This window comes from Phalacrocorax aristotelis, chromosome 7 (genome assembly GCF_949628215.1).
Source record: "Phalacrocorax aristotelis chromosome 7, bGulAri2.1, whole genome shotgun sequence".
Lineage (NCBI taxonomy): Eukaryota > Metazoa > Chordata > Aves > Suliformes > Phalacrocoracidae > Phalacrocorax > Phalacrocorax aristotelis.
Genome location: NC_134282.1, coordinates 12,869,011 through 12,893,574, shown reverse-complemented (window position 1 = coordinate 12,893,574; position 24,564 = coordinate 12,869,011). Strand labels below are relative to the sequence as shown.

At 36.0% G+C, this 24,564-nt stretch overlaps 1 protein-coding gene across 2 annotated transcripts in view; it reads left to right on the top strand.

Moving 5' to 3' along the window:
* The window catches only part of SLC9A9 (solute carrier family 9 member A9), a 222,766-nt gene that overhangs the window by 34,726 nt on the left and 163,476 nt on the right, over window positions 1–24,564 (top strand). For both annotated transcript variants that reach the window (XM_075098872.1, XM_075098873.1), the window contains exons 5-6: window positions 14,434–14,549; window positions 22,905–23,010. In XM_075098872.1, the coding sequence (XP_074954973.1) occupies window positions 14,434–14,549; window positions 22,905–23,010 (222 nt within the window). The remainder of the gene's footprint in view (window positions 1–14,433; window positions 14,550–22,904; window positions 23,011–24,564) is intronic.

Below are 24,564 nucleotides of genomic sequence, written 5' to 3'. Positions count from 1 at the left end.
TCATAAACTTGTTCTTACAGGGGAAGTTGAATTTACTTTCTTCCTTTTTATTACCAGTTAATTTATGTTAGTAAACGCTGTGTCTTATAAAGCATTGTATCACATGTATTTGGTTTACTGATAGGCAAATGTTTTATGATGCATCTGACAGAATTGTTCATGCCTAGAAAGCAAAAGGGACTCTTTATCCAAGCTCTTTAAATACTCGAAGATCAATACCATATACAAATACGTTCAGAGCAGTGTCAGGGGCTGACAGTTAAGCCCCATGAATAGCGATGTAAGTCCAAAGTTTTTCATGCAGTTACTCCATTTACGCACTACTGACAGGAATCAGTGTCTAGGAGCAATATTCAATCTGAGCAAGTGAAGAAAAGGAGGGAGACACAACAGTTTTTTAGCGTTATTTTCAGCTAGCCAAATCCCGTATGCTTGCCTTATTCATGTTTGTATTTTATTTGATACACAATTCACAAGTTAGGCAAAAATTATTTTTCCCCTGGTTTGATGTTTTTACATACACATTTGAGAATTATATCCCCTGTAATCCACTGTCACTATGTTAGAGCTGTTGCAAAGTCAAAATCTTTTGTACAAATATCTCCATCTTTTCTCATCAAAAACATTTATTGTTCATATATTTATAAAGTAAATTTTCCATGTGAAAGCAGGCAATACCTCACATCTGCATTTCCATTTAATCAATTTAATTATCATTCATTTGCCTCACCCAGGAAACATTTAAGGCAATTTTCCACTTAATCATTTAAACTAAAAGCTACAGTAGTAGCTTTAGATATTAAAGGTTGTCAGACCTCATCCTGTAAAATGGGAAATTTTATTCATTAAACAAGACACACAAGCATTATGAAGACCCTGTAATAGGAATAACATGTCCTGTAACTGGACATGTGCCAGAGTTTAGAAAAGTGTCCTTCACGAGATGCATCGAGTCAGTCTGTCCTAAAGATGTATCTTCCACAAACTGTTCAGAAATGCTGTGGTAAAACTCTCTTTTATACATCTGACTTGTACCGGTGTAAGTCTTCTTAATCGGATCCTAGGGCTAGTAAAATGAAACACAATACTTCAGAAGGTTGTTCTGCCTTCAGGGGAAAGGAAATGAAATTAAATGAAAAACTGGAGAGGGACCGAAGTAGATCTTGACATATCTGTAGATTTATGCTAGAGGTTCAATCATATATCATACAGGATCCTATAGGTTTATATCCTACAAACCAGAAGGAATAAGCAATAACTTCCACCTGCTGCCTTCTACTAGCAATAACTAACCAAATTTCCTGGCAATTCCTAAGCTTCAATGCGACCTGCCGTTGGTTGTTGTCAGTGAGGATCATGGGCGTAGGAGAGAGCCACAGAATGTACTGCTGTGCAGTTGGCGTTCATGCAGCATGAACTCCATTAAAAGAAGAAAAAAAAAATTTTCTACAGAGGGCTTTTTACAGGGTTAAAGCCTGTGAGGCAGAAGTTTGTGGATCACTCTGGTATGGTCCAGATCTGAAAAAAAGCAGCATGCACTCTGAATATCTAGTATCTTCCTGGTAGCATGGACAGGAGGTTTTCATTTGCATTGTCATTCATCACCTTGAACTTGTCAGTTGCTTTTAAACATACTTCAGGAATGACTTCTCCAATGGCATCCCTCATGCTTTCCACAAAGAGCAGTTTCCTAACGTGCAATGTGTTTGGTTATTATTAGTCTTTGCCCCGAGGGATTTTCTGTGAAAAGTCTGGAGCAAGTTAGTACAAAGTCCTCTTGAGACTGAAAGTAGATATTTTTGGCAACCAGTCTGGCAGAAGTTTTTGGGACCTTCTTTCAGGCCAGTCACTGGCATAAACCACTCCCTGAGGTTTCCTGAGGAGTGGGGACTGAAATAGACAGTGAATGTAGAAACACAAGTCGTCTTATTTCCAGCTAATTGCCTAGTTTACTCTTCCCCCATTCCCAGTGCTCCTCAGGTATGGTAACTAACCGAGCTATCTTTGCCATAGATGTTTTTTGGCATCAGAGGGAAAAAAGTGAAACCTTCAGCACAACACTGTCATTATCATAATTAGCTGTCGTTAAAGAACTCTTAACAGATGCATATTTGATACATTTTAATATAAAAATAACAAAACTAGAATGAAGAGCGAGCTGTGTTGGATGGAGCAGAACCCATAGCACTGTGTGAAATATCTGATGAAAATAGTTGTGTGACTACTGAACAAAGTAATCTGTATGATACAATAATATAATCAGGTTAGGGAAGATAAAATTCTCATAATACTGCAGACTTATAACTGCCGACTCAGTCATAGGACACTGATACTTGTCAAATTTTTTATTATTACAATTTCAGAAACCACAAATTTATTAAATAAGGGTCTTTTAATATAAAAATACAGTAGCACAATAGTGGACTGCTTTGGGACTCTGTTCCTATATTTAATGCATTAAAAGAATATTTATATCCAGCACACCAATTAAGGATAGAAGTATAAACAGGAGATAACCTGTTTGCCACAAGTTAAGTAACAGCGTTTTGAAGCTCGTGTCCTGCTGACTCGTTCTAAATCATGTCAGGACAAATACTTTCACCCTGAGAAGTTATCTACTGGACTAGAAGGTTCGTATTTCTGAAGGTTTATCACACTAGTTTTGTGTCACATTAGACCTATCTGTATGCCTGTCATGCAGTTAATTTTTTAAATTATTTTTTTTCCCCCCAAGAAAAAAAGTCACGGTTTTCACTTGACCAATGAACACCATTGAACATTAATACTCTTAAATCACTAGAAACAGGAGCTCGCCTCGACACAAGAAATCTTGTCATCCTCCTCCATCCTTGTTTGCAGTAGTAAGGATGCTGTTTAAAAATAAAACTAAACTTTAAATGTTTGTTAAAGGTTGGATGTGTTTCTTTTCCTATCTACACAATTACAAAGATTCTCAGACTTTCAGAGGTCTAATTTTTGGATTTCAATTACTAAGAAAGGAAATCTGGCACAAGACTGCACCATATCCCAAGAGGTAACCACACCCTAACGCAGAAACATGTCCGTTATTTCTATGGGAGATTGAACCAAGCCCAGGTAGATATCTAAAAGCTCTCAAGCCTTAGCAAGGTCCTGGTCTGCCCTAAAAACATTAACCACTTTAATCAAAAAGATATTTTACATTTCAAAACTGCGCTATAAATTAAATATCCATCTAGGGTACCTGACAATCTCCACCTATGGTATGGGGATGAATTCCTCTTTTTTTTTTTTTTTTTTTTCCTGTTCTTGAGCACTTGTATCACCGTTGGACTGAACTAATCCAATAAAAATGGTAAAATGGTTTCAAACAAGTTTATACTTCATTTCATGCCCTATTTTACAGCAGGTTATTCTCTAATCTAATTTACATTATTCTGAAATCACAAACTGATGGTAAGTATCTTCTCATGGTAATACAAGCTCATATTAAGGGGACATCAGGTGCTCCAGTGACAACCTACTGTAACAGGTCCTTGCAAACATCAGATCATGTTTTTTATGTATTTTGGTGGGAAGAATTAAATGAAAATATTTTCATATTTCATATGTAAAATTCAATATTTACACTTTTTTTAAAACATGGGGCAAAAAATATTGCTATATCAGAATCTTTGGGGGAGTTTCATTCTGAAATTTGGTGAATAGCTGAATTATTCATTAATTAGTTCAGTGTGAACAATAACCAGAAGCATGGGTCTGTCTTCCGCAGAGATTGATAGCAAGTTAGTATCTAGTGGTGTTTCTATACTTGAAGAGGAAGTTCACAATTTTATTGGTTCTCCCTTTCTTAACTCAGAATACTGTTCTTCTGAGTTTCTGCTGAATCAGGCTTTTTTTTTTTTAATTCCTTTTAATCATTCAGGTCTGAAAGGTTTGAAGACTTTCCCTAGACAGGTCTTTTATACTAACATTCTCAACTGTCCTGAAACTTATTTCTGAAAGTAGGATTTTGCTGTTACATGGAGTTCTGAAGAAAACTCATATAAAAGTTTTTTTGACACAGGGAATGTTCTTGAGGTTGAAAAGAAAAGACAAAATGATCCTGATGTATCCCTCTGTCAATATAATAATGAGGTGATACTCAATGATATTAAAGGTTAGCACATTTGAAGTTGATCAAAGGTGAAGAAAACAGATACAAACTTTTGTTCTTGGTCTGTAACTAATCTGTGATACTTAATGCTATCAGATGTTGTTAAAGCCATAGATTTATCAGAGTCTTTATTAAAGTCAGACGTTTACATTGATAATGAGATGGGATTAGGGGTCTTCACATTTCAGAATACAAAGCATCCGCTCATCTGAGAACTAGAAAGAAACTTCTCTTATAGAGGGCAATTTTATAATTGGCTGCAACAGGTTTTATTGAACTTACAAAAACTCTTGAATGTTTTGACTGGGCTAAATTCTTCAGGATATTAAACTCTTGTAGGTAAAGAAAGAACTTTGCATGTTATGATAGCTATAATAAAAATAATCTTTGAAATAACTCATTGGTGAACTGAATTCATTGCTGTCTGAATGAATTAGCCATTTAATTAGTGAATCGGATTTACCTGTCACACTGACTGACTTTATGTTTTAGTTCAGTATGTGACAACAGTTGTGTAATCTGAGAACTTAGAATTATTGGCATTTAATTACAATGTTTTTAACTCCTGTCAGTAATACCCTGTCACTATCTTATTTTCCCTCTGTGAATTAGGTATCTCCAGTCATTCTCTTTTCATATAGAAGTCTCTTAGTGTCAGTAATATTTTTCTTAGAATTCCACCACCTTCTGTACAATGGTGATTTAGGCATTTCTAAAATAACCTACCATTATTGTATCTGGAAAATCTTACACATATGTCTGATATTTTTAGATTGTATTTTAGTGTCATGAGGATATCTGTCTCAAAATACACATGTAAGATTGTCAATTATTCAGTATCTATTGGAGGTTCTCTCAGTAATACTGAGTAAAGTAAATTTTGTTGTAATGTTTAAATCTTTGTAGTGCAATAAAATATTCAGTGGCACTATGATTTGGACACACTACAGTTGACAGTGTTTCCTGGGCCATTCGCCTGAGTAATTATGAGGCTTTAGTCATCACTCAAAGATCAAGTGCAGCTTCTTCATTGCAAAGAGATTCAGGTTTTTATGTATATAGTGCATAATGTCTCTGATTTAAATGGAGCTCAGGAACACGGGGATCCTAAAGCTGTTATACTCATTAGAGGAACATTAAAAACACATTAATTAATATTGTGCAGTTGTGAGCTGTGGTGAATGGGTTTGTATGTCTTTGATGCAAAATCTTGTAAAACTATACTACAGTGAGGGCTATTTGAAAGTCAGTCTCAAAGAATTGTTGTTTTTTTTAAAGAAAAACAACCTGAAATGCCATTTATTGACAGTTTCCAGCTATGTTTGGCGACCTCAAATAACTTTTCAGCTCATGTAGGTCCACACCTTACTCCATTTTTTTCACTCCTCACTGACTTTTGCTACATTGTTAGCATTACTTAGCAAAATCTACAGTTACATCTTGAAATTTTGAACTTAGGCAAAACGTTTTTCCGTTTTAAAGGAAAGCATCTCTGTATCTCAGTAGATATTTTCCATGGTCAAATGTACTACAGAAGACTACCAAAATAAAATTCATACTGACATGTAGCAATTCTTTAGTTTATTGAGCATAACTCCATAGGAGGCTGTTTTTAAGTAAGAAAAGGCTCAGACATTCAGGCTTTCTGACCACTCAGGCATTCTGCAGAGTCTCATTCAAGCCAGTCCTAAAGCATCAAACACAAATATGGTTGACCTTTCCTAAAGTCAAAGGACTTAACTTACTTGGGCATGACAGCCTTGAAGTTGGGTAGACATGCAGCAAAGGGTGCAGACAGGGCAAACACAGTAACCTCTGAGCTTGCTCTCAGTGATACAGTGATGACGGAGTAGCACAGACCTCTGCTACCAATCTGCATACACGCACCCTGCTGAAGCCCATGGTTGGATATGTTTGCATCTGTTTCCAGTGACTTTTCCCAGTTTCAGTGTAAGGGCAGTCTCTCGCTTTGGTCCTGTACTAATAAAGGTGGGTTGTACAACCTAAGATAAGTATTTTGAACCATGTTTCGGATCACTTCACTTTTTCTGTTATTAGTGGCCCCCAAATTCACTGATATAGAAACCTGGGCTGGCTTTCTTTCATCCACATTCCATATCTGTTCGCTCGATTGTTTGAATAATTCTGAAGAGCCATCACTTTCCCAAAAGTCCAATACCACAGGAATATCTAACAAGCTAAGCTACCTATACTACCATGGTTACTGAAACACGGCCTTTCTTACTTATACCCACATACATAGTATCTCTGAGGTATAAAGTGTGTTGCTCACCATTAAGCCTTCCTATCAAAACTTCTGATTTAAGAAGTAAACAAAAGATAATCTATGACTACTAAAAAATCTTGGTGGTAGATCTTCTCCATTGCTCACTGGGAAATGCTAAGCAAAAGCACTTCTTACATCACCTAATGTCCTGCCAGGAGCACAGCTGTGCTCACTTGAAGTGTTTATCGGATCTATAGATGCTAAAGCTATGCATTTAGTTCTAACACTCAGCTGCTGAAGAGTCATTGTGCCTCAGGTAAATAGGTGTGCAGTGGATTTGTAAAGCCAGTTCTTTTCTGTTCTTCCAGTTATTTCTATAGCCAAAGGGGTTTTCTTCTTGTGTGATTTATACAGAATAGCTTAAGGTAAATTTATTGTTGGTTTATTGTTACCTGAGACATTTCGCTGAGGTTTTATCTTGCTTTGATTAGTTAGCAAATGATTTATTGAAGAAAAACCCATGATAATACCCTTTCTAGTGACAAAAATTATTTAAAAGATGACAAAAAGAAGAATATACTAGTACGCAGAGCACTTTGAAATAATGAATCACTCTAGCCAAAATATTTGATGTGAAGATTTCCACTGTATATAAAAAGCTATAGGAATATATGGGTATGGTAGAAAGAGAAAGATGAGAATAAAGGAATGAGTATTTCCTTTCCGCCTCTGCTATTTATGTTTTTCAGCATGCATTTTAAATTCTGACTAGTGACTTTTTACTGCTGTTGTGATATCGATCAGTCAATCACAATGTTACTTCATATACAAACAAGAATAAAATCATCTGCTTTTCCTATTGTTGGCTTATTAATATTGCTATTCCTTGTGAAAAGAAAGAAATGCAACTCAGGGTTTTTTTAATATTTTACTTGCATGATTACAATCTGTAGCTATGTTCAGCTGTCTTCAGGCTACAAGATAATCATGTCTAGATAGAGTAACATTCTTTAGGGAGTTAAAATATGAGTTGAAAAACTCTCTGCAGATTAGAAAACATATTTGGCAAGAAAGATTTAAATTACAAGTCTCATTCGTGCTACATAGCACAACTGCACAAACACTTTAAATCTGGAATTATGCTTTTTAAACCTTTAACACAATAAAGACCCTTAGCAGTGAGATTCAGCAGTGATGTTGCAATGAATAACAAAACTGAAGAAAATACAACTGCTGATAAAATCATCAGGCAGATGGGACTGTCTGTACTGAGGATATGGTGTGTATATTGTACATCTTCCTTTAGCAGTTTCTGTTACATTCTAATTATGTCCCCTACAGTTTTAAATTAAGAGTAGATACTTTCAGACCTGATAGGCTTTCCCTTTAGCTTCCTTGTGAGGGTTCAGTTACTTATCAAAGAAGCAGCAGCCTATAAACAAACCTGCCAGTTTGTATTTATTGCCATAATTTTTTCAGTTTGCTCTAATGCAGCGGGATAGGTGCTGTAATGCCAGTTTGTGCAAGCCAAGGATTTGGCCAGGATTTTTTAGGAAGCAAAGCCCAGCACAAGTTTTCTCACCTGACTGCATCATCCAGGCATGTTTTTACCACAAGAGATCTGTAGGATTTATTTCAACTTGTATTTGTCTTATCTCACAGGTACCTAAGCTACATTATGCAAAGGTAGTCTGCCTGTCACTGTCATCTTGTCCCCCTTTGTTTACTGTTTATGCATATATATCTCCTCTCAACAGTTCTTTAGGACACCACATTGTCTTGCGTTCCAAGAAATGCTGGTAACTTGGGGTTTTTTTTTACTAGCTGTATTTATGTGTAGTATAGTCTTTTGTTATGTGTTTAGATGTCGGGTATGCTGCTTATATGGCCTTTCTCATCCACCTATATGGCTAAAACTCTTGCCAGGCTTTCATCTTTCCTGTCTTGATAACTCCAGTATCTTTTTACTTCACAGATGTGGTCTGATCCCATTTGTGGCTATTCACAGTGCTTCTGTTAAAATCGTTCTCCCAGCCCCTTGACAGTTTCGTTCTTTGCATCTTTCTTCCAGACTCCCCATTCTCCATCAGGCATACCCTGCTTGCCTCTGCTTCAAAACTACAAATTATGTCTCTTCTACTAGCAGTATGCTGGATAGAAGTTTTACTATTTAGAACTTGCTGACAAGACCTTCTCAAAAACCCCCAAAGCAATTTCACTATCTCTTTTTAGATCCCTTCTTAAAATTAGCTGTTCCTAAAGGAAACTCTTACAAAAAATAGGCTTCTGTTAAGCTGCATCTAAAGGTCTTCCTGAACATTTAGATAGTTTCTTGTGTAGTAAATACTCCATAAAGTCCTTAGGAGAGGGCTCTTATTTTTCCTTCTACATTTAAACAGTAGCTAGTTCAAGAATGTCCCAATCCCAGAGAGCCTTCCCAGACAGCAGCTTTATAAATAACCTCACTGAAAATCTCCAGCAGTATCCAGACAGCTGATGTGCTCTCCAAACTCCTTTCCTCAATGCATGGCAATAAAAGGTTAGTAGCAGTGGAACTGTGGTAGTAAAAACCCTGGACCTTTCACATATGGAGATTCTTCCCCCCTTTTTTCACACAGGCGAGCTTTAATTCAGTCCAGCTTCAAAAATATAAGGACAACTCAGTGCTCAGAATCGTTAAAGTAATTTGCTTTGATTTTTTGTCAGTTGTTGGTGTTTTGTGTTGTTGTTCTGAGATTTTATGCGGTCTACTTGCCAGTTCATACTGGAAATTGCAGTAGTTTTTCCCAGAAGATGATTCTTACTTCAGCAAGTCAAATATTTATATGGTATCTTCTCCACTGTGTAATGACAGCATTGTATGTAGCATTTTTTAGAGGTGAGGCACTTCGTAAGTGCCAGACTTGCATAATCTGGAAAATTCTGAATTCTCCTGTGTTTCATTACATTACTGTTTATTCTTTTCTTGGAGTGGCAAAATATTTGCTCTAGCTTGATGAGCTCCTCCCCACACTTTCAAAAAAATTGTTTGGGTGTAGAAAATGTCAGCTCTCCGGCAGCAAAGCTAATCTGAGTTTTATTCATCTATTATATTACTTTATTAATATTACAAATCATAGAATCATTTAGGTTAGAAAACACCTTTAAGATTTTAAAGTCCAACCATAAACCTAACACTGCCAGGTCTACTACTAAACCATGTCTCTAAGCACCACCATCTAAGTGTCTTTTAAATACCTCCAGGGATGATGATGCAACCACTTCCCTGGGCAGCCTGGTCCAGTGCTTGATAACACTTTCAATAAAGAAAGTTTTCTGAATATCCAATCTAAACCTCCCCTGGTGCAACTTGTGGCCGTTTCCTCTCATCCTATCACTTGCTACTTAGGAGAAGAGACCAACACCCACCTCACTACAAGCTCCTTTCAGGTAGTTGTAGAGAGCGATAAGGTGTCCCCTCGGCCTCCTGTTCTCTAGACTAAAAAACCCCAGTTCCCTCAGCCGCTCCTCATAAGTCTTGTGCTCTAGACAATTCACCAGCTTCATTGCTCTTCTCTGGAAGAGCCCTCCAGCACCTCAATGTCTTTCTTGTACTGAGAGGCCCAACACTGAGCACGGTATTTGAGGTGTGGCCTCACCACACCACATCACATTTTCATAATCATGCACTTTGTAGCTGTTTACTTTAATGAATAATGGCTAAGGATAAGCAAGGTGGAGCATCTCTTAGGCATTGGGAACCTGGAGTCGCTCTTTGGCATGTTCTTAGTATCTAGGAAAAAATGAAGGCGAACGAGTAAAGCAGGGTTTTGAATCTGAGGCTCAGAAGTCTTGCTCTAGTAGAGTTGAGTGAAAAGCGAATGCAAAGTGGAACCACCTCTTTTTCATTCAGCTTTGGGTTTTTTGAGGGCTAGGTCTCAGCACCTCTCTAACAGACCTCACTGGCAAGGCAGGTCACTCACTAGTTTGAGAATCTCAAAGGATCTTTAGACAAACAGTACCTGCATTACTTAGTGCTGGACAAGCTCCCCCAAAAAGACCTGTTGGGAGTTAAGAAGCTTTATGGATGCAAATTAAGTGTGTTAGGGCTCTAAGGCAGCAGCTCTGAGGATTCAGATTTTCAACATAAGTAGAACTCTCCTAAGTCCTTTCATAGATCTGTGCCTCATTCTTTTTGTTCCACAGAATACTACTTGCTACTTCATTTTGGGAAAATAAAAGAACAGTATCTCAAGTGGCTAATACAGTATTCTAAATGATCCACACTTTGCAGTATAAATGCAAAATCCAGACATATACAGAAAACAGAAGTTACTTTATAACGTTTATTATCAGACAAGTATCACATAGAACACAGAGATGAAGCTCCTATAGTTTAAGGGGTAACCACTTTGGGAAAGAGCTTACCATATAGATTAAAAACAAGACTTTAAAAAGTATATGAAAAAAAATAACTTCGCAAATGTATTTTAAAGTTAAGATTTTCAAAGCCACATTCGCAATTAGGCTTACACTGATTTGCAACGCAGCTTCTATTTCCTTTATGCAGCCTTAAAGATCTCAGTTCTCATATTCTAAAAGAACAAAAAATAAAATTTAGCATTCTGGATTAGCGAAAAAATAAAAAGTAAAGTAAAAAGTAGAGTAAAAAAGATGATTTCGCAGACAGGAATGGGAAAGATGGAATTACCGGCCTACTAAACAGTTTCAGAGCTCCTAATATTGTTAACTTGATTTCTGTCAATAGCGTGCTCTGTGTCAACAGTGGGCACTGGGCTGGGAATGTGTTCTAGTGGGACAAGAACGTTCTGGAGGAAATTCAGTGTTGCTGACGCTTTGACTTATTTGCAACTTTTTAACAGATATTTTAATATTTTTAAACATATATATTAAATGGATTGTTGAAGATTAATAAAACAATCAGATTTACTGAAACTTGGAGCGTGTAAACTTGCTAAAAATAACCTAGAGGTATCAAATTAAATGACAGCAGCCCTAAAAATCAATGAGACTATTTTTTTCAATTCTAGTTTATAAATAGCAATAGGGACATCAGCGCAGGGTGTTTCCTTGGGATTAATGTCCTGCTGTCACTGGGGTATGCTTTCCTCATTGGATTTCCATTAAGAACAGTTATGTTGTGTAGTACTGGATAATGTTTAATATCACCATCATTGGGGGCTCAGGTATCCAGCTGAGATCGAACTTTTTGATATGTAGTGGAAAAGTCATACATCATCATCAACTGGTACTCCAAAAAGAGTTGTTATTAACATTTCTCATAGATAAATTCCTTTATTGTTTAAATTTTACTATATATTAGACGGTGACACCTGACTAGTCTCTGTCACTGAAGACAATGGTAAAGCCAGAATGACATTTTTGAATGACAAAAAATTACAAGCTGGTTAGAGTCTGATCTCAGTTTTACCAGTCTAAAATGCAGAGTAACTTCTGTGATTTAGAAGTGGAATTTCTCTTAGTTCTAATCTGTAAAACTAAGAACAGACTCTGATGTCATGTGCAGGATAACAAAAGCAATTTTATTTAAAACGTAAATCTAAAAAATATAAACACATTAAATACTCTGCTTGTGATATATCTAAAGAAATACAATATAAACTAAATTCCCAATTTTTTTAGTGCATGCCTGAGTATATCCCGTATTACGATTAATTTATTGAATTATTCTCCTGAGAGTAAACTCTCGGCTGGTATAAAGTGCCATAGTTCTATTAATTTTACAAACATCAGAAAACTTACTCCAGTTCAGAACTGCCCTTTGATTTCTGGTTTTCAAAATAGTCTCTAGATGAACTTCTTGTGTAGTTTGGAGAAGATGACAAGAAACCAAACTTTGGGATGACTAGAAAATTATAACTGAAAATGAAATAAATTGTTTCTGTTTTAAAATTATTTAAAGTTATTGTAAAGTCATTTAAAGTGAATGGAGCCTTGCATTTTGCATGGCTGTGTTTAGTAGGAAATCGCTGAAAAATGATAATTAATGACCACTTTAATGTATCACCTTCACTACAAATATGCAACTTTTAAAGAAAAGAGAAGCCAGTGTGTTTTAAAAGTTAATTTACAATAGGAAACTATTTCTATGCATGTTTTATATGTGTTAGAGGAGGTACAAGTACAGATTCTTGTAGTTTATTTAAACCGGCAGTTTCTTGCATAATCCAAATATATGTCTGCACTTAGTTGGATTTATGTTTGAAAAATCAGGCCTTTGCCATTTTAGTATTACCAGAATGTATTAAGTAGTTCATGAATTTTTTTTTTAAAAAAGGCATAGTATTCTGAGTTTGCTGTTCTCCTCTGCTGGATGAGGGTTTACATCTCAATGATTAAATCAGCACCATTGTACAATCCAATCTTCAGCTTTATTTCCCTTTTCAGTACAGCTGAGATTCGAACAGTATGTGAACTAAGACCAGGTTCTCTAAGTCTCCTACTGTACTAAACTTCATAGCAAACTTAGACCTCCTATGTCAATGAAAGACTCCTGAATCCAATTTTGTCCAGCTCATCTGCAACTTTGTACAGACAGTAAAAAGAGACATACTGAAAGTATCTAATAATGTGTAAGAAACAATGCTCAAGACCAGGATGATGTCTACACTGCCTATTTAAAGAATTATCATGACTAAATGATCATGACTTACATTAAAATACTTTTAACTGAGTCAGAAGAGTATCTCTGGTCAAAACTGCAAGCAGGTTTGGGCAATTATTTCTAAAAGGCATATGTTCACTTCCATTACTGTTGACTTTGAGACAATTGCAAATCAGCATAGTGGGACCACAGTCAGTTTTTTAAGAACTAATTCCTTAAAGCAAACATATTTGCACTGGGGATAAAAAGACTAACTTCACTGCAGGGTCTTGAATTGTTGTATTTTTTTAAATGGAGAGGAAGTGAGTTCATCAATCAAGAAGACCCTCAGATGGATAAATTATTTTAGAACAATTGGTGGCTAACTGCTAGGCAGCTTATGTAAATACATCCACAAATACTTAGGACCATTGGAGAATTCTGTGATGACCTATTTGCTTCCCTCTTAATGTAATAAACTAACTACACTTCAGAAAATCTACAGGTTGGTAAAGTATCTGAAAACAATTTGTAATTAGCTCTCAGGCTGTTTGTTTAGCAGCACTTTATCTGCCACTCAGATCTTCTGTACTAATGTGACTTCAGAAACATCTTAGAGGAGTATAGCTGAGGGCAAAATGTAGCTAAGTATGTGAATGCACGTAGCTGTTTAAATGATTTTTTCAAAATCTGTAGTTAGAAGAGCACAGTTGTCAATTTATGTGTTGTGTTTATGGAAAAGGTATTGAATGCATTGGGGTTTTTTAGTAACTAGATTGGAAACATACAAAATTTTAAAAATCTGCCACAGGCTCTAACAAGAAGTAAATTCCTTTTTTTCAAGATATCTCAAGATTCTTGCTAGAATACTCATCTTGGATAGCATTACCTTATTATATAACTAATTGTAATGTTTCCTGTTCACTGATGAGGATTTAGCAGTGCGCTTTGAAGTGTGACTTTGTTGCCTCACTGTCATTGTGAATTGTTAAATATCTGTCTCATTTGGAGACCTTATCTAGAATTTTGAATACAGCTAACATTTAAAAGTTGATAGAATAAAACAATTCACCGAGAAATATTAGAGCATGCCACAGAGCTGATAGTAGAACTGCCTTTGTTTAAACATTCTACAACATTAGACAAATTAGTCTTAATAATGTCTTCTTAAGCTTACATTATCTTTTCTCTTGAAAAATAAACAGCTAAAAGCATTGTCCTCTGCTACCGGCAGATGACAATTATTCAGAAGAGTCTTTCCTTTGGAATTCTTTGTGATGTTTCAATAGAATACTTGAACAGTTGAATAGGAAACAGGTTTTTATATGATGGCATTTTATGTTCAGTATTCACATGATACATTTATTTAAAAGAAGCTGAAGAGAATAAGAACCTGCTTAATACTGTAAGTTAAGCATAAGTGTTACATACTCTGTCTGAATGCCTGTCTTATCTTCCCCCTGACAGGTTGATAATGTATGGTTTTGTGAAGGCCATGGTACACCTTGGCCAGTTAAAGGGATGGGAATTCCACTTCACTGACTGTTTATTTTTTGGATCACTGATGTCTGCCACAGATCCAGGTAATCTTTTAAAATAAATTACATTTTCAGAAGTCAGAATAGTAAATAAGAACATAAAAACTACATGTGCCATAGAAATGTTCAAAGTCTCTGGTCTTGACATTTTATTCTCATATCTGTTAAATGCCTGATAGTCTGATAATAATAAATCAGGTTGGTTCCAAAGATCTCCTGTGTTTGTTTTAGTAACTGGTTTACCTATGTTTAACTCACTAACTTTATGAATGAAGCTGCTGGGGAGATGGGAAAAATGTTGTTCTCCAATCCTCAGGACACCTATCTGTTCATTGCTGATATAAGAACTGCTGTAACGTTGGAGCCTCATGGTTAATAATTTAGCCATTGCATTCATGTGTGATCTAACCTAGTTTAAAGATATAGGGAACCTAGCTTTGAGATTTGCCCATATAAATACTGTTTATAAGGTATCAGTTTACAATTTGAATGCAGTGTTTCATGATAAGTTCAACTCTAAAAGGACAGATGCCAACAGGTTGACTTAAATTTCTAGATCTGAGATTTAAAGCCTAAATTTACAGTAATTAGCAAAGCCTGGGAAACAGACTCAGTGAATTTTGGAATCACAGAATTACAGGACCATTTAGATTTGAAGGGACTTCTGGAGGTCTTCTAGTCCAACCTCGTAATCAAAACAGAGCTAACCTCACCGTTAGCCTAGGTTTCATAGATTTGTTCAGGTTTTGCTACATTGAAAGTGTTAGTAAGAGTGCTCTGATATTTAAAGGCAGGTATTGCTTTTTTGCATCTGTGGGACAATAGTGAAGGAGGAGGTGAAAAAGAACTTTTTGATGTGTTATCTACAAAGAGACAAAGTACAAAGTCTGCAAGGGGTACACTGGATTTTTGCAAAATTTTCAGTCAAGCTGTTACAGGAGGTGGAATAGAAAGCACATTGTGATGCACATGACATGCTACATTAGCATTAACTACCCATGAGAAGCTTCTCTGAGAAACTTATGAATAAATCTTTCAAATTTATGGCTATTAAAAGAAATGACAAAGAGCAATTGTTCTACAAATTTGTTCCATTCTTTAAACGAACCCTCAATATTTAACAAAAGACTTTGAGCTTGTGATTTATCATTTTGATGGCTTAAAAACACAGAGTAAAACATTTTACTTCCAGAAAACTGATTGTTGCAAGATTGCTGTAAAAGCTGCATCAAATTGTTATTCTCAAATTAATCCAAGCATCCAAGATGCTGCCACTTATAAAATTACCCAACTACTTTAATAAGATTCAGCATATGATTGGAGCCTATCCTTGGAGCAAGAGAAAAACACAGAAATTGAAAGCACAAAGAAAACCTAGCAAAATAAATTCCTTATGGAATAAAAGGTTGCTTACAACTTCCAAGTACATTTCTTGATTATGCTATGAATAGAGTTTTGCAGTTGGCTTAGTTTCTTTTCCTATTTTCCAGTCCAATACTATGTAGTTTCAGAAATTTACATATTGACTTATGAGCAGAAATACATAAGACAAATGCACTGATTTTGATTATAATAGTATATAAATCACCCACTGATTAATCTGGAGCAATCATAAGAAAAAAAAAAAAAAGAAGCTCCTCTTGTACTGGAAGGAATAAGAAGTGGCAAGGATTACTTTTCCCAGATTTTTAAATAGGCTTAAAAACCAACACTCCAGTTGAGAAAACTACTTTTAGTGTGACAAATTATCATTGATTAATACCATTTGTAATTATTCTTCTGTTTATATGGAGTTATAGAGTGTCTGTACATGTCCAAGAGTTTTTAATGTTCAGTCTTGCTCCATCTGTTATCTATTCACAATATTCTAAGCTGTTTCATGTTTTTATTGATCTTACCTGTAAATTTCAGTCCCTCAAAGACTTAGAGTTTTGAATGACATTTTTGCTTAATGAAATGGTAGAAATCACTAAAAATATTTCACTGTAATGTAGGATTTGCTAGTGAATTATAATCTCAAGCCATGTAAAAAGCTCATTGGAATTCCAAAATCAGTTAAAATATGGTCTCCTGGAGGACTGATATGTACTAGGGCATAATATAATCAGCCTAATGAATTTATATTAATATAATAATAACTGATACTTTGAATTATACTATATTATCCATTATAAATGTAAATTATTTGTATTGAAATAATCAGTCTAATGATTGCTCGGAACAATCCCATGCACAAATGTAGGCTGGGCAGAGAACGGATTGAGAGCAGCCCTGAGGAGAAGGACTTGGGGGTGTTGGTTGATGAGAAGTTCAACATGACCCGACAATGTGCACTTGCAGCCCAGAAAGCAAACCGTATCTTGGGCTGCATCAAAAGCAGCGTGGCCAGCAGGTCAAGGGAGGTGATTCTCCCCCTCTACCCCGCTCTCATGAGACCCCACCTGGAGTGCTGCATTCAGCTCTGAGGCCCCAACATAAAAAGGCCATGGAACTGTTGGAGTGACGGCCACAGAGATAATCAGAGGGCTGGAGCACCGCTCCTATGAAGACAGGCTGACAGAGTTGGGGTTGTTCAGCCTGCAGAAGAGAAGGCTTTAGGGAAACCATTATAGCAACCTTCCAGTACCTGAAAGGGGCCTACAAGAAAGCTGGAGAGGGACTTTTTACAAGGGCCTGTTGTGACAGGACAAGGGGTGATGGCTTTAAGCTGAAAGAAGGTAGACTTAGATTAGATATAAGGAAGAAATTCTTCACTACGAGGGTGGTGAGGCAATGGAACAGGTTGCCCAGAGAAGGTGTGGATGCTCCATCCCTGGAAGCGTTCAAGGCCAGGTTGGATGGGGCTTTGAGCAACCTGGTCTAGTGGAAGGTGTCCCTGCCCATGGCAGGGGGGTTGGAACTATAGATGATCTTTTAAGGTACCTTCCAACCCAAACCATTCTATGATTCTGTATGTAATGTCTAGCTTTTAAAAAAAAAAATAAATCTTTGGTAAAATGTTGTTAGTATCACAGAAATAAGATAGAATAATAAATCACCATACTAAGATGAAATAATACATTCCTGTCAGATTTGCTACCTGATTTTTCATTTAATTCTTCACTGTGTAGTATTATAAGCTCATTTCAAAAAGAGATTTAATTTCCCTTGGCTGTGGAAAGCAATTAAGCCTCAAAAGATGTTAAAAAACCGATCTATTGACTTGACAGAAGTTGTTTTGATTGCGTTCCGTATTTGTAATAGTAAAGATGACTGGTAGATGCTTGCATGTTAAATGAAGTATTTTACCACCACGGCAGCAAACAAATTTATGCCAGCCAAAAGTTACTAATGTTGTTAGGAAGAAGGAAATTATGTCATAGCACTCTGTAGTTTTTAGTTTTGAAGAGTATTTGGAGATTTTTAATATAGAGATGTTTGCATAAAATTAGTTCAGAATTGCTGTTATATGCTATAGGTTCCCTGATATAGAAAACTAGCACTTAAAATAAGATTAAGAAATTAATTTATGCCTGGATATAGTTGGGACTGTGTTTTGCATTACAGGTTGTGATCCCTAAATGTATGTGATATTTAGGGATGCTTCAAAAACTCTCATGTTTCTGGAAAGAAAAGTAGAGACTGTAGGGACAAAGGAAGGTTACTTTCAAGTGAATCATTCATTTTACAAGAAATATTTCCTTCTAGTAATTTATCATTATCAGCAGAAAATAATTCTCATTTCAAGACTTCAGGTGAGAGGTTCAATTTCTAAGAAATAGAATTTTAAAATTCCCGAATTCTACCTCCATTAGTCTTTGGTTTAAAATGTCAGACCAGTATTTATATTTTGATTTATTCTGATCAATAGGTATCCTTTATCATGTAGTTGGGGAAATCATCTCTTCTTGTTATTTCATCTGCGTAAAACAACACAGATTTCACTGTTTCACTGTTGAAAGTGTTTTCCTTGTGTTAGTATTGTACCGTTAGTATTAGTTTTGATTTCTAATATAACCCGACTCTGGAAGTTTTTTTGTGTGATCCCTTCAAAGGGGATGGAGTAGTTCCTCCCTCTGTTCTGGTACATTTGTCACTCATCAAGAGCAGCAAAGAGACTGTGGAAAAGGTGCTGGTGTGGGGAGTGGAGCCCCCAGCCCTTGGTGCTTGAGTATCGGAAACCTGCAAAAGGAAACTGCCTCATGTGTGAGCACGGATAAGGATGTTCTGACAACTGTCCCCTGTGATTGAAAAGCAGACACAGGGATAAGCCCCAGCAATAGGCTGCTTCAGGGTACCAGTGGTTGTAATGGAATAAGGTGAATGACAGAACAAAACTGGCACATGAATGAAAATATATGCCCTCTACCTTAGCCACCAAAAAATAACCGAAAAGTACAACTTTGGCAGTTTGTCTTAGCTGTTGTTATTAACACATTCTGTGAAATGACCTTCCAATCCAAAGGTATTTCATGTATCTTTAGCACTTTTTTTTTTTTAACTTTTGACATTTCAAGCATAGAAAACAGGTTTACCTTCACAAGGTTTGCTGAAGCACAGCTATTTCTGAGCTATATGAACTCCCTTACCTTTGGTCATACTGATAATCACAAGGCTCTTCTCTATTTGAAGTTACTATGGTTACAGCTGAACTGAAGATGTGAGTTGCACTGCTGCTGTTATTGATAAAATTGGGTATTTATCAGAAAGACCAGTTTCTGTTTCTCATAAAATCAAAGGATTTTGCATTAGGTATAATTTATAAATACAGCAAGGTAAAACATTTTGTACACTGGTTATATAAGACTGTTTATAAATGTGCTTTTAATTAAAATATTTTTATGCTTTCTTCTTATTCACCACTGAACTAATCTGTGAGTGTCATGACTGATTAGTAGGGAAAGGAGACTATAATTAAAATTAGAATTGTTATTTTTAGAGAAAAATAGATGGGAAATATAAGTGAGATTTCTCTCATCTTATTTCTTCCCATTTGATACTACCCTTCTAAAAGAATTTAGGCCCATGAGCTATGAAAGAGATTAATAGTTCTAGTCAGAAGACTCAGGTACAATAATACCCATAGTTTATATAATGATCTCATTTATTTTCTGAGCTTCCTAATTCTTTTCAAACATAACAGTGAAGAAGCATTGGATACAGTTAGCTTAGGGATTGTTGTAGTTTGCTAATATTTCAGTTATACATACTTTTCACAGAAATTAATAACAAGCCAATTTGTTTCTACATATGTCAAAAGATATCTTTCACAAACCAGCTCCACAGACACTTGTTCTGACTAGGATACAACCAAAATCTAGGCTTAGCATCTAACAGACGTTACCTCAGTCAATGGAGTCAAAGAAGTGAATCAGATTTCTGTTGGCACAAGTACTGAGAAAATTTTAGGTGCTTCATTATTTCAGGCTTCCCATCACTGAATTTTTTAATGATGTTCATGGCCCTTTATGAGTCAGGAGCTCTGATACATGTTTTTTCTATTTGTTTCAGCTTTCTACTGCCACAGAAGATGTTTCCTATCCCCCAATTATATGTCCTTCCAGCCATCTAGTTCTTCACCAGCTATCTCTTGCCTCGTATGCTTAGATTGACATAAGAGATGAAGAGATGCTGTGTACTTTAATGAAAAGTAGCTTGGTATTTTTATAATACATATCGTAGCTAATGATTTATACAAGTGGTATAATTGTGTGGTAGTTACCACGCAAAAACCAAGCCCTACTTACTGTTCCTCAAAAGTGCCTTTAGAAAGCCAGAGAGGCCATACTTACTGCAATTTAGTGTCTATGATCTTTACTTAGATATGAAAGTTCTCACAGATTAGATCTGATACTGTTGCATACGACAGCACATACTGCAGTTTTAAATCGATTCTCTTGAGTTTTAAAGTCATCCATCAGAAAAAAAACATGATGTGACTACTTTGGACAATGATGACTATTCATAGAGTATTATTCTATCCAGAGAATAATTTAAATTAACTTTCTTCCATAGCACAGTATCACGTCCCTTTTAATATGCCCATTCTGAACTGTATCCATAGATTCTCATAATTAATGAAGGCAGATGTGATCTTGAGGAAATGACTAGACGGTGGTTGGCAAAACAAGGAGAAAATTTTTTACTGAACTCTTAAACAGGGTGGATGTCCTAAGGATTATGCAGTTCTCTTCTTATGCAGACAGTATTTAACATTTTCATTAATGAGTTGGCTAGTGCAATAGAGGATGCTTCTTTAATGTATCATACTATGCTAAGAGGAGATTGCAAACACTTTGAAGGACACGATTAGAACTCAATGTGATTCTTGCAGTAATTTAAAATCAACAAGGATAAATGCTACACTTAGAAATAATCAACCTCATAGATAGAAGATAAGAAATGAGCATTCACTGTTGAAAAGGACTTCAAGTTTATAACCTGAAAATGAGTCATCAATACCAACACATAGCAAAAAAAAAGAAAACAGGATTTATTAACACATGTTCTACAGCATCTTTTCACTCTGTTTCTTGACAGCAAGTGTCAACTACCAGTACTTGGATCTGATTTTGGGCACTGTATTTCAAGAAAGATATGGACTGATTAGAAGTAATTAGAGGGCTAGAAAACATTACTGAAAGGAGAAAATTGAAAGAAGTGAGTCAGTTTAGGGAGGAGATGTCAGAAATGAGTCTTTGAATAGGCAAAATGTTGCTGGAAAGAAAAAGGGAATAAACGTGACAAATTATTCATGTCTCATTAGGCTAGGAATGGAAATTAGAGACTTGAAGAGCAGGAGGGGAGATTTTGGTTAGACATTCAGGAATAACTGCATTTATAAATTGTATGAATACTAAAGAGTGGGTTAGTCTCCCTTGGGATTTGTAGAATCAGCAACACTTCAGTTCTTTAAAAACAGATCAGATAAATATCCGTTCAGCAGTGGTATGGCTGAACCTTGCTGTGTCTGGGGCCAGACAAACACAGGGACAGAGCAGATACTGGTAGTGGTCTTCCTCCAGAGACCAGAATTCTTCAGTCAGGGACAGGCACTGCTGTAAAGAAGATCCAATAACCTCCGTTGGGAATGGAAGAAACATTTGAAGTGGAAGATACTTTCTGAGAACTGGGTGAACTGGGGAGTCTCTCCCAGAAGAGGCAATTGATGCATTGCTGTGTTGCTTTTTTATTCTTTTGCTTTTCATTTGAAAATGTTTTAAGTCAGATTTTTGGGGTAGAGATGTGAGAGAGAGCAAGAAAAGAAAGCTGTTGTTTTCTTAGGAGGAAAGAGGAAGGAGAGGAATGTGTAGGCATCTGTCTAATTGGCTTGGCCTGCTGTACATACATACCAACAGTACATTGGACTTTGATTACTATTTTCTTTTCCTTCTATCATTATTGCAGGGACTATTAATGTGAGCCCAAACTAATTAGCTAATAAGCAAAAGCTGGAAGTGGTGAATAGTTTTAGAAAACAAGTCTGTTGTTATGCCAATGACATCAAAAAATGGGAGACTAAATTGGGTCCACATTTAGCTCATTAAGGCAGCATTGCTAATCAAGCAAAAACCTGAATATAGATATTGGTGAACCAAGAAAATATCTTTTTCCAATAAAACATCTTCCTACGCTTTTGAGCTGTTCTGGGGAAAGAACTCTTTTCCTACTTTAAATTATAACTGTGCTGGGAGTAGATGGGAGAGGTTACCAGGATGGTTAAATATAACTACCCAATTTAAATATAGCTATATCAGCAAATGTTCAGCTACACACATCTAAAATGTCTTCTGTAGAATAACACTTCCAAAATTCTTCAAAGATAACACATCAACAGAGATCACTTTGACATAAAATCTCACAGGGGAACCGAGAATCTATTTTGGGTTTACAAACTGATTTTTAGATTACAGAGATATTTAAGTACCATTTAGAAAACCTTATCAGTAATGATTGCAAAGTTCCAAGAAATCTTATTAAAACAAAGCAAAATCACCTGTTCATGTTTTTGTGTGAATTATCAGCATTTTTATATCCTTCTGAAAAGAGGTAAACTGCTACCCTCATCACACACAAAGTCTATGGCAAAACCTAAGTCTCCTCAGCACCCTTATTTCTTCTTGGTCAGGAGATCAAAGTCCTTTATGCACAGAAAAATATGCTGTGCCATTTTCCTTTACACATGATTCTCTGTGTGAGACAGAAAGTTTCTTCCTACCTCAGTCGAAGCATCAAAACTCATAGACTTGCTGGATTTAAGGATCTTACATACTTCAGTTGATCCATTTTAACTTATTGTTATCCATTTAGGTAATAAATAAGACAGGACTTCTCAAAACCCATATTCTAACATTGCTTTATTTCTTGAACTGCCAGAGGAATATGAAAGTAACAAATGCACTTTGCTTTGTCCCCGTACAGTGACAGTCCTTGCTATTTTCCACGAGCTGCATGTGGATACAGATTTGTACACTTTCCTGTTTGGAGAGAGTGTCCTAAATGATGCTGTGGCTATCGTGCTGACACAGTAAGTCCACCCACCTCCATTCTTTACTTGGTGAGATAATTACAAGCTTTAATTGCTGATATAGTTCCAACTGATATAGACTGTGCAAGTATAGATATAACATTTGAAGTTTTCATTACAGAGGTGTAGTTCTGGAGTTGCTCTTCTTATGTTAAACTCCAATATTGTTAATCGTAACTGCGTATCCAGAATGCAATTTTAGTTCGTTTTCTTCAACCTAGAAAGCAGCGTATTCAGTAAAATGTGTAAATTTAATTTACTTTCTTTTCTCATCTAAACAACATATCTTGAAAAAAATAATGCTAAATGAACACCTAGGACATAAGGCAACTATAGAATTGGAGGCAGGTTCTCTTTATTTGTGCAATCTGTTATTTCCAAGATTAAAAGCACAAAGTGGTACACAGTAGCTCAGTTTATCTACTTGTGCCTATTGAACCTGACAGAGCTTCTGCTTATAAAATTATATTAAATTTTTTTAGCCTTTTTGTTTTCAGGAATCCTCAAACAGATCACCAAAGATGAGCCAAAATCACACAAGTATGTGCTGTCCTGAAAGCACAGATGTTAAATACATAATAAATAGGATCTCAAGTTAACTCTACTCTACATGTATTATATGATTCCTGGAGCTTTGCTAGAAATACAAATAATCCTCTGAGATAATCTTAAAAGTAACATAACTCTGCAAAATCAAATTCAGTTCTCCAGGATGCTTGGAGATGCTTCACAGTAAGCCCCTATTCAGTGCCACCTTTTTTCTCAAAATACAGTTCCTTGAACTAGGATTTATCCTATCTTCAGAAAAACAGTCTTTTACAGAGTTTAGAGTTGTTAAAAAATGAGCTTTATATTTTTTCTGAAACCCCATGGAGAAACTTATAACAGTTGACTTACAAAAACACCCAAAGATAGTATTCCTATTTAGTTTACCATTCCCAGTCAATTACCTGTCTAGTTACATTCACTAAACTCCTGTATGTAAACGTGCATGCAAACTAAACATTGTTTCTAGAGGAAGCGCAATACTTTCAAATGCTGTCAAGTGTCTAAGCACAGCGTTTCATGATTAGATACAGCAAGGCTGTCGCATTCAGTGACTGTGGTTGGAATGTGTCACTTAGCAGAGCACCTAGTACATCCGAGAATAAAATGCGCAAAAGGAAAACTAAGCAAAGAATAGAAACCTTAGTGGAGACAACAGATAGAAAAGCATTAAAGCAGCTGTTAGAATTGGAAAGAAGCATGTAAGTGTCAGAAAGTCTGAGATTTTTTTCTCTGTCTCTTGGCTTTGTTTAATAAAGGCCTAGACATGTATAGCTCATTTAGACTCTTCATCTGTTACTACAAGGTTCCTATAGACTGCGGAACAGTTAGGTTACAAGCAACTCAAGGAGATCCAAAATACTTTAAGTGTCTGTAGTTTTCGGTTGCTGTGATGTCAAAGCACATGGTTCTCTTCAAAGATGCAACTCAACTGCAAAGCAAATCTAGAAAGAAAAATACTATCAGATAGTACATGATTCGTGAGTTTCTAACCTCTACCCTTCCCAG